This window comes from Guillardia theta (assembly GCF_000315625.1).
Source record: "Guillardia theta CCMP2712 unplaced genomic scaffold GUITHscaffold_5, whole genome shotgun sequence".
NCBI lineage: Eukaryota > Cryptophyceae > Pyrenomonadales > Geminigeraceae > Guillardia > Guillardia theta.
In genome coordinates, this window is record NW_005434669.1 from 285,798 (window position 1) to 298,398 (window position 12,601).

A 12,601-nucleotide genomic window follows, 5' to 3' on the forward strand; every position below is an offset into this window, starting at 1 on the left:
CAGTATTGAGGCTAGCTGGTCAAATTGAACCGCAACCATCAGGCTTGGCGGCTTGCTGGTCACGAGCCAGAGTTTGCGCTGGAGTTGCTCGTCTGCCCCTCTGACTTGGGTCTCAGCCCTGCCGGAAGCCGTCAGCTCCACCACAGCAAGTCACCAGCAGTTGGGCCCACCTGTAAGCTCTTCGATCTGCTTCCAGAACTCTCCGATGGAGTTCAAGGCTCCTGCGAGAAGATGAGGAGGGAGGAGGGAGAAACGAAGGAGAGCAAGCAAGGAGCCAGTCGAGGAGGGCAAGAACTCTCTTGTTTTGGTCTCCTGCAGATCTCTCTTGAAACTAAGAGAGGGAAGGAGGTAGATGGGAAGATGGAAGGGCCTGAAGAGAATGTTGTGTACCTTCCAGCGGCTCCGGTTCCTTGGGCGATTCTGCCTCGGCCTCCCCTTGGGTGTTTGCAACATTTTTGTCTTCGGTATTGCCAGTGACTGGAACAGGATGAGGCAAAAGCGACTCACAACCGTCATCATCAACCTCCTGTATGCTTGTGGCTCGTCGCTTCTTCGTAATCAGGAAGAGCCTCGCCTGCATATGCTGCACCTCCTGCTTCGCCCCTTGAATATTCTACTGCCCCATCTCCATGGTCAAGTACTGAAAGGAAGACGTAAGAATGACGCTCGGTGAAGATCTCTCCGTGGTGATAGGAAGTGCCACGTCAGCAAACTAAGATCATCGCACTAAGGCACAAGGACACCAAGGGCGGACAAAGAGAGGGGGAGCCGAGCACTCAGACCTGCAAGTTCAGCACTTACGACTGGGTCTGCTGGGTCCTCTCCTTCCTCCTCCAAGGGAGCCTCGAAGTCGTCAAATCCCTTCTCCACATCCTTCTGCTTCTTCGTGCTGCTGGCACCCCCTGAGCTGAACGCGCTTCCACTGCAGCAGGAGCAGCAGAAATACTGCAGCAAGAGTGAAAAGTCCGTGCTAGCAGACGAGGAGCGGTTACCTGGTAGAAGAAGACGATGATACCGGCTGCTGCGTAGGGGATGCCGATAGTCAAGAAGAAGTTCTGCAAAATTCGATAAATTTCGTGATTCTGAAACATCAAGGCAAAGGGATGGTACCTTGGCTATGCCACAAACAGAGTCAACGCCCTGGCAGGCCACGTTGATGTCGCACTGCATAGCAACAAGTTGTTAGTTGAACGATCAATTGTCAGACTCTCAGTGGTTACTGACATTGAGCCCGCTGATCTTAATATCTGAGGAGGTTGTGCAGACTGAAAACAACACGATCAGAACTGACAGCGGGACAAGAGCTGGGACAGAGCGAACCGGAATTACGAAATTCTTTGCAAATATCCTCGATGAGAATCCTCGCAATGATCAAGAGAACACCGAAGGCAAGGTAAGGCAGCCAGAGCAAGATGCTGAAGACAGACACACAAACGATGAGACTTGGCAGCAACTTCAGGCCTGTCAGGAATATCAGCGACCGAGGGAGCAAGATGGAACTATATTCCAGTGAAAATAGGGTATCGAATGGTTGGGTAGAGAGAATACAGCGGAGAGTGGAGTGGAGAGGAGAAGAGAGGGAAGTCAGAGCAAGGATGGAGGACAATAGCTGAGATGGACCTGCCAAGAGCGCAGGAACGGCGATAAATACAATCACGATTCCCCCACCAGCACACCCAATAAGGAGCACTACCATCTTGACAGATTCCTCCACATCGGCAGCCTTGGGATCTTTCTGGATCTCATATTTGCACTGGGAGTACAAGTATCCATGATCTGTGTACTTGGCCTTGTAGATTGGAGTGTTTGAAGACACTACGATGCTCTTGATCTGCGCCTCCGAGCTGAAGAGAAATGTCAGGAACAAGGTTAATGCGGCAGGAGAACGCTCGTTACCATGCCTTCCACGTAGTCTCGGCAGCAGTCATATAGACAGGGTAAGGTCCAGAGCACGTTTTCTCTACCTGAGAGACATCCAAGTTGGCAGGCACAATCGGGCTCGCGTTTGAATCAGGACACAGATCCTTGCATGTGGCAGTCCTGCAGGTCGCGTTCACCTTCATATGTTGTCAAGCTAGAAGCGAAGGAAAACGGTCTCCCCTACCACGACGTCGTCGCAGTACGGCAACACATAACTGGCCTTGGCATCTGAGCAGCTGTACATGAATTCAACACTTTTGTAGCAAGCAGTGTTCATCGTTCGTGTCCAGATCTTGGAATGGTAGATACCATATCCGATCAGCACGCCGCCTGCTCCCATCAGCAGGATGCTAAAGACAACGGCAGAGATCCTGCAGCATGGGCTGTCCTGCGATCTCTTACTTGCTTGGGGAGCAAGGACCTCGCTGGGCTCGAGCACTTGCGCCTCGGGCATGGTGGACAGTTCTACTTGCACGTCCTGGGGCGTCTCTTCTCCTTCCTGACGTTGCTCTGTGTCCATTCTTACTCACCCAAAGAACCTACAACGTGCAAGTCACAAAGATCAGCACTGATCACATTCACGTCTCCCGTATCCTCTTCTTCTCAGTGGGTACAGACAGGATTGGTACCCTCTGTATGCCTCGTCGGGACACTGGCCACATACAGGATACTGCCGCTGGTGTCCTTCCTCTTCATGACACTCATCTTTCCTCGAGCTCTGAGCCTCTCAAAGAAACCTCATTTGCTAGCCCTCCCAATGCCATCTCCATTACTTTGAGAAAACAACCCACCAATGCTTTTTCACAACGCCGCACCCTGACATCGCAGCAACACTATCTCTTGCCCACTCCCCATCATCCCTGCATCTTCTCTCCTGTCGCAGCCTGTCATACTCAGACTCTTCATCGTTTCTAAGACGCCTGCCCCCTCCCATTCCCTTCGCTTCAAAGAGGCTCGTCGACATCCTCGGCTCCGAGTTTGCATGTCTCGCTACCACCCCCGCTCTGATGCATGCACTTTGTGGCTGGACCCCTAGTTAGTCAATTATGAACGCAAAGACCCCACCCATGCTACTAGATCACCCGTACAACTACCATCAATAATATAGAATTAGTACGGGTACTTTGATCACCTACCCGTACGTACGCTTTCGGTTCGGAAGTGTACCCTATGTTTGCAGGCCTATTGGACCCCTACCCCCTGTACTAGTGAATATCTGCCCCTTCGTAATACTAATAAATTGTGTACAAAAAATGTCATCCACCACCACCGGTCATACCTCCCACCCCTTGAACAATGACCACACCCACGCTCTTACCACCATTCACCCCTGATTTTGTAGACATCTGTGCACCATTAAGTGACAGGTACCCCTGGCACTGCAACACTGAATAGGGTAGGCATGCAGTGGGTAGTTGACAAGGGACCGTTGCATGCACAGGCTTTCGGGAGTCACTGCTTACATCACTGAAGCTGCTAGTCGGGCCGCCGCCGCCGCCGGGCGCCGGGCGGGCGGGCCCCGCGGCAGGATACTTGAAGGTTGGTTGTTGGTGTCTTTTCTCTTCAAGGCTCGCCCGGCCGTCTGGCCTGTGCGACAGCCTGAGTGTCAGGGTCAAGCCTCCTCGACTCTCCTGATCGGATTGTCCTCGTAGTGATCTTTGACTTTGAGTAAAAAAGTGTGTACTGCCTTCAAACTTTGAGTAAAAGAGTGTGTACTGATTTTAACTTAACTTGGAGTTAAAGGGTATGAGTGGGGCTGAGGGTAAACTGGAGGAGTTTTTTTTAACTTAACTTTGAGTAAAGAGGGAAGGGTCATGGCAGGCGAGCCAGCGGGGGGGGGCGGCGGCGGCGGCGGAGCAGGAGGAGGAGGAGAAGGCAGAGGGGATGGGATGACAGGGAGGAATGGTGGAGAGCGGGACCCTCTGCTCCAACATGGGAGGGAAGCCTCGGCTAGCAAAGAGGAGGAGTCCTTCACCTACGACGTGTTCCTGCTGTGTATTATCACAGCGCTCCTTTTCGCCGACCAGAACTTAATGGCGCCGAATCTGACTCAGATAGCGAGAGATTTTGGATTCTCAGATGAAGAAAGGGACACGAAACTTGGAGGAGAGATTGCCCTGGGGTTCTTCGTGCTCGGGGGTCCCGTAGCGCTGGCCATTGGCTACCTTGCTGATATGATGCCGAGGAAGATGCTGTTCGTGACTGTCGTGTTTCTGGGCGAGATTCCGTAAGTTCTTGTTTGAACTCTATCTACTTGCACGTGTGGCACATTCATCAGCTCAGCAAGAAGCTTGTCTACTTTCCTTGTCTTCCTGACATTTCTACAGGTGTTTGCTCACGATCTTCGTGACGGAGTACTGGCAGCTGTTCATCCTCCGAGCGATGACAGGCATCGCGATAGGAGGTGCCCCTCCTCTCATCTTTAGCCTCCTCGGCGACATGTACGGCATTAAGAGCAGAACTCATCTGTCAGCATCGATCATGGCAGTAGCGGCAGTCGGAGTTTCTTTGGGCCAGCTTGTTAGTGGGCTTGTGGGCCCGACGTACGGCTGGAGGACGCCGTTCCTGATCATCGCTGTCCCTGCTATCCTGCTGAACTTTCTCTTCTGGTTCACATTTGTTGAGCCGAGGAGAGGGTACGCAGACCTGAAGCAGATGGGCCCTTCCAGCGAGATCACCGAGTACGAGGAGAGGATCTCATGGGGCAAGGCGATCGGGATCTTTACGGTCCCTACCAACATCATCATCTTCTTACAGGGAATCCCAGGCTGTTTGCCGTGGGCAGTGACCATCACGTTTCTCAACGACTACCTGGCACAGGAGAAGAAGATGACTGTCGAGCACAGCACTATCGTCGTGACCTGCTACAACCTTGGGATCCTTGGAGGGGTCATCTTCGGCGGGGTCGTTGGCCAGCTCATCTACAACATCAAGACTTCCTTCATCGCCATCCTGATGGGAGTGACCACTTTCCTAGGGATCTTTCCTCTCCTCTGGCTCATCTATCTTCCTGTACCCACACCACCATTGCTGGAGATCATTGCCGTCGCTCTTATTGGCGGCCTGTTCACTGGCGTGACAGGTGTTTCACATTCTCAGTCGGTGCCCCGGTAGTGACTAGACTTGTACAGGGCCTTGCATACGAGCTGTGCTGCTGAATGTGAACATGCCGGAGACGCGAGGGTCAGCTCAGGCGCTCCTCACGCTGACAGACGACCTTGGGAAAGGGTTGGGCCCTCTCTTCATGGCGGTGAGGAAGCGAGGTGTGAAGGACTTGAGGCGTCGTTGATGGGCGTGCAGTTGTTGATCATCGGGCTTCACGGCAGGCTGGTGGCCATGTCCATCGCTGTGTTCTTTGGGTTCGGTCCCCTTGCTGTTGGGATCTATGTTGCTGATAGAGTTTCGTTTACCAACAGATGGCTGCTGTGCAGTATCTTGCTCTGCACCCTCTTCTTCACCATCGAGGCAGACCAGGTGAAATGAAAACCTCCTGGCGAAAGGTACTGATTGCTCCTGCGATGCACACAGGCTAATGCCCTCCATCGGCTCGAGGTGTCTTTTCTCTGCTATTCCTCTAATGCTTTTCTGACTCTTGTTTCCGATGCAGTCCGGCAAGGGCGCACGGAAGCTTTGTTTGCCATGATCTTGAAGTTATATCTAGACACAGATATTATACTTGCCCCGATGACGTTCTTCTTCCGTGCCCAGCACTTACAAGATGGTTCCACAATGTTAGTTTGACAATTTCTATGAACTCTATGAACTCAGTACTCTTTTTCAATCATCATCTCTTATCATTCAAGTAATTGGGTTTTGCACGAATGCAAAGCTTGTTCACTTCAAGCGAAGTCTTCTGACCCCGAGACGCGCGACATTGAAGCTGAAAGCGACATCCGGAGGGATTGAGTCGGAGCCGGTCTGAAATCGTTGTACGAATAGTACGTGGGTTTCAGGTAGGACGCGCTTGAGGAGCTGTAATACAAGCTTGAGCTCGAGCTCTGTCAAAATGTCACTGGAATCACAACGCTCTGACTCGCTGACCGTGACTTCCGGGAGTTTGGGAGGTGAAACTTGGAACGCGTGGATGTGCGCAGGATCCAAGGCCATGCTGGAGAAGAAGGAAGAATGAACCATGTCAAGAGATGGGATGATGTCGTTGAGCTGCTGGATCTGAATCTCCTGAGCCTGAAAGAGCATGAGAACAATCATCTCCACACATGCCGTCGACCTTGATTGCTTCCTTGATCGCCACGTGACCCTGATGCAGCCGTTGCCTCAAGAACACATGATGATCGGACTCCATGTCTGTACTCTCTTGCACCAGGGACGATAGCTTGTCATTGGCATCTCTCAGCCTGTGCTCGATCTCCATCACCGCGTTCCTCTCATCTTGGAACTCCTGTCATAAGGAAGAGTAAGCCGGGAGTGTTTCAGTGTCGCAACGTTGCCTTTTCCAGTTGTCTTTTCTTGTTGTCCAGAGCATTGAGCTCTACCACACTTCTTTGATGCAGATCATCGAAGATGGCACTTCTTTCAACATCTTGCTTTTGAAGCCTCTCATTTTCTCGCTGCGCTGAACATCAAAAGCTTTGAATCCATGAAGTCGTTTGCTACCTTCATGCGATTGTAGTGTTCAATGATCTCGTCCCTAGTGCTCTCAGCCTCCCTTGATCGTTCTCTGCTCCGTTCCAACATCGTTTCAAACCTCGCCATATCCTCTCGTCTGGCATTCAGTTCTGCTTCCAGGTTTGCAGTTCGTGCATCATGTTGAAAATTCTCCAGCTGCAAACGAGAGTCAGCACATTGTCGCACATCAAGAACCATTCATGCAACCTTTGAGGAAAGCATCTCGATCTCCTGTCGAAGGTAGGATATCTCTCTCTCGTACTTGGAGAAGTCAACTTGAACCCTCTTCTTCGGCGGGGGACTGCAACATCGCAAGGAGTCAGTTGCAGAACTCAACACCAACCATACGACACCTGTGTGGATTTCCACGGAGCAACTCGACCTCGTAGATGTAATCAGACTCTACCTGTCTGTCCCCTTCATAAGCTCCTTTTCTGCGGAAACCAAGGAGAACTTTGGTTCCAGGTTGGCCTGAATTATCCAGTCAGACTGAGCAAGGGCTGCCATTGAAGGAGCAACCCAGAACTCTCTCTCGAACGTCTTCGAGAGGTGTCTCAAAGTCAACCATGAAGTCATCGACCCGAAGGAGCTGTGACAGGCATTCACAACTCCCATTCGAGCAAGCAAGCATGCATGCGCTCTACCTCATCATAGATTGCAATCCGTCCATCCAGCGCTGATGAGCTGTGGGAAGGCAACGGATCAACCGAGCATCGCACGACAGCTTCCTCACCTGTTGGGCAGCAGGTTTGCGACATAGATCCAACCACTGGATTCTTGTTGAAAGAAGATCCCTGATTACATCGGCAACCGCATTTAAGGACACAAGACAAGAACATGAAGTAATGATCACCTACGCCCGACCGCTTCTGACCAGTTCTGGCATCCACTACGTTGAGATCTTTGTCCAGAGGCTCACCCACAGTTTGCAATCGAGCATACTGATTGGTAGTAACAGTCAGTTAGTGAAACCGTCCCACCCAACGTCCCTCCTGTGCAGTACATTCACTCCACCTGTCCATCATGCGTGATCGTAATCGGTCCTGACGCGTTCCCCAAAGGAGACTTGGACCTCCTGAGGGCCGGAGATAGACTTCTCTGTAGGATCTAGTCAGAGAATCCCCCCTCCCTCCCTCCCTCCCTCCCTCCCTCCCTTACCACACGAGGAGATTGTGATCTCTCTTTCTTCCTGCCCGGCGAGGGTGCTGAGGCTCTGCCAGGCCTTGCAGGAGATGGGGATACGGGCCTATGGCTGAAAGGGACGGTGACAGTGGTAGGAAACAGCACAGGACTCGAGTGCTGGGGCGGGAGAACAGGAGGAGGAAGCACGGCTCCCTCGAAGGGGACCATCTGAGGGGAGAGACGGTAGCCGGAGGGCGACAGGTGCGCGGAGTCGACGGGAAGCATGTAAGGAGGCGAAGCCATACCGCGGCTGAACAAGTCAGGCCAATCCCCTAGTGTCCCTATTTCGAAGGGGTGGGGTAGTGAAAGTTTGAGTCATCCTCCCAGGAGGGACGCCGGGTGGGATTTATGAGACCACGGGTCCATTGCCCTATCCAAATAGGGGTGATCATTTTCAAGGGCCGCGGCCAGTACCGGTACCCGGAGGGGTGGGGTAGTCATTCCGGGAAGGGAGCCGGCAGGATCGAAAGCAGGTGGTCTCTTGAAACTGCCGCCAGGCCAGCAGGATGAGAAGGGTGGGGTACTTCAGCAGTCAGATGGAGGGGTGAAGATTGACTTCAGACCGGACTGATCGGATTTTCAATGACTCGGGCGGCGCCGGGCCGACACAACGGAACGTAACTGAATTGTAACGGTGAATGGACGACGAAGAGACACGGCGAGGTGACAGGCATCATGGCTAAGAACATGCACCAGAGGTAAGAGATGCGATGGAGGAGAGGAAGCGATGGAAGCGGAGGGGGAGGAGGCGGAAGAGGGAGCAGAGAGAGGAGAGGAGGAGAGGGAGCAGAGGGAGGAGGGGGAGGACGAGACGGGACGGGACAGGACGGTAGGAAATGTACAAGGAGGGGGAGGAGGTGAATAAGTCAAGAGCAGAAGCAAGAGTGTAGTATGAATCAGTGAGGGAAGAGGGGAAGTCGAACGGGTTGGGATATGAATCAAAGAAATTCCTATGGTCCATTGCATCGCAACCTTGTATGATGTAGGGGAAGCAGTTGATGTATTCCTATTTGCACTCGGGGGTGTTTATTTGTCACTAGAGACATCAGAATAGTGGGCGCAGATTGAGATGGAAAACAATGAATTGGAAGATTAAAAGTTAGAGTATTGGACATGATGCGATAGACATGATGAGATAGGCACACGATGTTGAAGATCGAGTTGTTTCGCGTGATGGGAGATGTTCCATTGCAAGATGGGCTCCAAAGAGCTGCTATGATCAGCAATTGATATGTCAACCATACTTATTCGTCGTGACAGACTTGCCGGGCCTGCATTGATTGTCGCCCTTGGCCTTTGCGTGGTGGTTGGGATCTTGGTCACCTTTGGACCTACTGCGGCTCCTTCGGAGCTCCTTTCCCAAGCGCGTCACAACCACAAGATGCACAGGATGCACAAGAACGGACTTGGTCTCAAGCACAATGACTTGGCTTTGTTGGAGGACGCCATGCACCAGCAGGCGAAGGAAAAGCATCGCGCTTGCATCAAGGAGTGCGAGGATTCTGCTTGCAGGCACAAGTGCCACACTGCTCTCTCCCTCCACGCCGCCTCTGCGCACCACAACGTGACGGTTGTTGAGGTCGTGCCTGATGACTGACATGCCGCAACAGCACAAGTCTGCCAGCCTCCACTTGAAGAAGGCAGACCTCAAGCTCCTCCAGGATGCGCAGCAGGCCAGGCACGAGGATGAAGTGAAGCACTGCGAGAAGTGCATCACCAGCGAGTGCAAGGCCAGCTGCAAGCAGACTCTCCGCAGCCTCAAGGCCCAACCCCATGCTGCCAAGCATCAGGTCAATCTGGGACTCAAGGCTGACGACATGGCGCTGTTGAAGGTCCGGCTTGCGAATCCTGACGGGATGTACTCACTGTTGCATTAGGATGCGCAGAAGAGGCAGGCCAAGGAAGAAGCCAAGCACATGTACATGCAGGTGCGATCTTACAAAGTTTTGGAGATGAATTGGATGCTCCTGATCTGCTTGGAATTCACATGAGGTGGCAGAACTCCGACCGCAAGGCGCTCAAGTCCAAGAGAAGCTCATTGAACGCTATCGACGAGGTCAACCATCAGGTAACTCTACTGCTCGAGTGATGAGTCCTGAATGCTCAAAGCCTGGGGATGATGGCAACGGCGATTGGGCGCCGGGCATGAGAAGCTCTGCCATGCAGGTGAGGGACTATAGAAAACAACTTTTGCGTCGTGGTGAAGTGTCTGTCGCAGCAACTCAAGCAGGAGCAGAGGGATGCAGCCAAGGTTAATGCATTTTCCCGCTCGTCTCGACGCTGACTTGATGCCAGACTGCCAAGTTTGCCTATGACACGGACAACGACGACTCTTGGTCCAACTAAACAGCCGTTGAGAGACGAGAGAAAGTCTGGGTAGAGTCATTCGAAACTAAGAATGTCATGTGGAACTAGCAGATCTTTTCGATTTCATCATCTTATTTCACTGCATGCTTGCAACGCCTCCCTCTACGTCTTCCCGATGTAGTCAGGCTCTCATAAAGTTGAAGAGACGGCGATGACCATCAACCATGATGCCATTCATCCTGCAATGAAAGCTGTGTGCAAGTAGCCGCATGCCACAGACTTGACGCTGCTGAGAGATTCAACGATGGTTGGCTCGACCTAAAGCAGGAATTCAATGAACATGGTCACGGTATAAATGAGAGGTTCTACCAGCCAGGAGGACGTGGTTGGATGTCCCAAAACGTGGTTGGTCCCGACGAACGCAAAGCCCTCCATCATAACCTTGTTCCTGCCCCAAGTATAGACCTTGCCTTCTTCGGTGATTGCTGCGGAGTAGCTGTTCCCAGCAAAAACTTGCTGTTTAGAAGCAGCATGAGCAAGCGAGTGCGAAGGGAGGAGGAAGACCTTCACACGGTGGGAGGGATCAGCTGGTGCAGAGAGCAGATTCAAACGGTGAGGCGTGTGGTAGCTGAATCCAGCAGCACCCCAAACATAGACAACTGCGTCTTCTGTGACAGCGACACAATGCTGATGACCGAGGTGAATAAAAGCAGAAGGAGAGAATGTTTCAACTCTACAACCTGATGTCCGCATCCAATGTGCAGCACTGAAGAGCCTTTGAAGCATTCATCTCTATCCAAGCTTGTAGGGCTGCACTCAACAGGAATCAATGTGAGGAAACGAAAAAGGAGAGATTGCGCATACGAAGATTCTTGAGCAAAGACGCTCATTCCCTCTAATCCCAACTCACCAACCTGAACATGTAAGCATCATTGACTTCCTCCTGAACCATTGGAACAAAACCTTATTCTTTCCCCAAGTGTACAAGGTTCCATCCAACCCAATAGCTGCTGTGAAATTTTCGCCGCATTCTATCCATTTCATCTTCTGCTAATAAAAGTCTTATGTCTTGCACAGTCTGAGCTGCCATGGTCTCACTGGAGATTCAGAGATCGGCTCCGGTTGCAAGAAATCTGTGTTGTTGCCGTGTCCGAGCCTGCCTTGCTCACCCTAATGGCATGTCACAGTAAGCCTTACGAAAGTGCAGCAAAGTCGCATACATGACCCCAGGTGAACATGGTTCCATCTTGACTGAGCGCTACACTGTGCTTAGCTCCACAGGAAATGTTGGTGATTTTTTCGCCGTTCAAACGCTGCACTCTTGTCATCCACCCTTACGACTGCCTGCCTCTTATCTTTTACTTCGATTCGTTTCGGCACTGGCAGGGAAGCTTTGTCTCCATGGCCCAGTGCACCAACTCCCGCACCGGGGGTACCTGATCCACCCCATCCCCAGGAGTAGACCTGTACAACGTGTCAGGCCAAGTTGCACTCACTTATTGAGATTCCACCCACCTCGCCGATGTCAGAGAGGGCAAGGACGTGATATTGTCCTGTATGATTGTCAATTGTTAAAGTCAACAAAATCTTTAGCGATCACCTGCAGCAATCTTGACGATCTTGATCCCATCGAGCCCATGCACAATGGTTGGTTCTGAGAACGCCGCGGAAACACAATGATTTCAGAGGCCGGGAGCAGATTAATGAGACTCGTCGATCCTACCATATGAAGACGACCCAGCATTAGGATTACCGAGTTCTCCATTCTTGTTGTCGCCCATTGAGTAGACTTTTCCTGGATGTATCAAGTCATTGCTGGCCGAGTTTGTTGCAGTGCCAGGTTGCACCCGATTCTGTGACGAACACTGTGAACTTCTTGCCGCAGGAGACATCAATCACAGGTTCTGGTATCGGGATTTCTGTTGGTTGCTTAACATTGTGTCAAAATGACATACTTATGAGTGGCTCTTTTCATGTACTCACCTTGGCCTTGACCACGTCCTTTCCCAGTCCCAACGCACCGGAATTGGACCAGCCAGACACAAACAGCTTCCCGGCTTTGTTCTGCATGCTAGAAAACTGACGGATTCCAGCTGCTGATATACCACCACGCACAAAGTGCGGGGTAGGAAGACGACGTTGCATACATGAGGCGCGTGCCGCCTTCACCCTGCAAACCACAAATGGGATTTGCACATTCGTAGCGTTGGAATGCTGGAGGATGAAGGAGTTTGGTACGGAGGGGGGGTGTCCATGAGAGACCGAGCTGTAGTTGCACGTGTTGTTGTGATGGGTAGGAGGAGAGGGAGCGGCGCATATCGCCATCTTCCTTCGCCCGAACGCTCGCCATGCCAGCTGCATTGTCGAGGGTCGCAATATACGACCGACACCTTCATCACCCTCATACCCAGTGAACTCGCCGAGTCGGACTGACCGTCTGACGGCCCGGGAGCACTGACGGAGCACTGACGGAGTCCGATCGCTGAGACGGCCGGCCGGGCCCGCCAGGTCCCGGCGCGCCGTCAGTGACGCGAAGCTTTTACTCAAATTTAAGCTAAAAATTAAC

At 52.1% G+C, this 12,601-nt stretch overlaps 5 protein-coding genes across 5 annotated transcripts; 2 read left to right on the forward strand and 3 right to left on the reverse strand.

Moving 5' to 3' along the window:
* Positions 1 to 59: 59 nt before the first annotated feature.
* GUITHDRAFT_100587 (hypothetical protein) lies at positions 60 to 2,440 on the reverse strand (the record flags this gene model as incomplete). Its single annotated transcript, XM_005840526.1, has 12 exons — positions 60 to 118; positions 171 to 221; positions 391 to 477; positions 524 to 640; positions 783 to 945; positions 993 to 1,055; positions 1,111 to 1,164; positions 1,225 to 1,265; positions 1,321 to 1,461; positions 1,669 to 1,844; positions 1,897 to 2,057; positions 2,105 to 2,440. 12 exons carry the CDS (start codon positions 2,438 to 2,440, stop codon positions 60 to 62), a joined length of 1,449 nt encoding a protein of 482 aa, XP_005840583.1.
* Positions 2,441 to 3,809: 1,369 nt separating this feature from the next.
* Positions 3,810 to 5,403, forward strand: GUITHDRAFT_64114 (hypothetical protein; the record flags this gene model as incomplete). Its single annotated transcript, XM_005840527.1, has 5 exons — positions 3,810 to 4,147; positions 4,248 to 5,002; positions 5,052 to 5,170; positions 5,221 to 5,279; positions 5,337 to 5,403. The coding sequence occupies 5 exons, from the start codon at positions 3,810 to 3,812 to the stop codon at positions 5,401 to 5,403; spliced, it is 1,338 nt and encodes a 445-aa protein (XP_005840584.1).
* Positions 5,404 to 5,759: 356 nt separating this feature from the next.
* GUITHDRAFT_100589 (hypothetical protein) lies at positions 5,760 to 7,971 on the reverse strand (the record flags this gene model as incomplete). Its single annotated transcript, XM_005840528.1, has 13 exons — positions 5,760 to 5,918; positions 5,962 to 6,105; positions 6,149 to 6,319; positions 6,414 to 6,488; positions 6,535 to 6,702; positions 6,754 to 6,847; positions 6,900 to 7,017; positions 7,066 to 7,135; positions 7,191 to 7,230; positions 7,280 to 7,340; positions 7,400 to 7,487; positions 7,561 to 7,644; positions 7,705 to 7,971. The coding sequence occupies 13 exons, from the start codon at positions 7,969 to 7,971 to the stop codon at positions 5,760 to 5,762; spliced, it is 1,539 nt and encodes a 512-aa protein (XP_005840585.1).
* A 418-nt stretch (positions 7,972 to 8,389) lies between these two features.
* GUITHDRAFT_150235 (hypothetical protein) lies at positions 8,390 to 10,114 on the forward strand. The gene is made up of 8 exons (XM_005840529.1): positions 8,390 to 8,426; positions 8,989 to 9,292; positions 9,339 to 9,560; positions 9,606 to 9,656; positions 9,728 to 9,796; positions 9,838 to 9,894; positions 9,947 to 9,979; positions 10,024 to 10,114. Exons 1-8 carry the CDS (start codon positions 8,404 to 8,406, stop codon positions 10,072 to 10,074), a joined length of 810 nt encoding a protein of 269 aa, XP_005840586.1. The 5' UTR covers positions 8,390 to 8,403; the 3' UTR covers positions 10,075 to 10,114.
* A 983-nt stretch (positions 10,115 to 11,097) lies between these two features.
* GUITHDRAFT_160884 (hypothetical protein) lies at positions 11,098 to 12,409 on the reverse strand (the record flags this gene model as incomplete). The annotated part of the gene is made up of 8 exons (XM_005840530.1): positions 12,019 to 12,409; positions 11,883 to 11,964; positions 11,759 to 11,830; positions 11,636 to 11,689; positions 11,551 to 11,588; positions 11,398 to 11,499; positions 11,256 to 11,348; positions 11,098 to 11,205 (listed from the first exon to the last, which is right to left on the reverse strand). Exons 1-8 carry the CDS (start codon positions 12,394 to 12,396, stop codon positions 11,098 to 11,100), a joined length of 927 nt encoding a protein of 308 aa, XP_005840587.1. The 5' UTR covers positions 12,397 to 12,409.
* Positions 12,410 to 12,601: the final 192 nt, after the last annotated feature.

Excerpts from the sequence above, each read along its gene's own strand:
- GUITHDRAFT_150235 (XM_005840529.1), top strand. The coding sequence starts at position 8,404 with ATGGCTAAGAACATGCACCAGAG. Across the intron at positions 9,895-9,946 it reads TGAGAAGCTCTGCCATGCAG|CAACTCAAGCAGGAGCAGAG; the intron begins GTGAGGGACTAT and ends TGTCTGTCGCAG. Across the intron at positions 9,980-10,023 it reads AGCAGAGGGATGCAGCCAAG|ACTGCCAAGTTTGCCTATGA; the intron begins GTTAATGCATTT and ends ACTTGATGCCAG.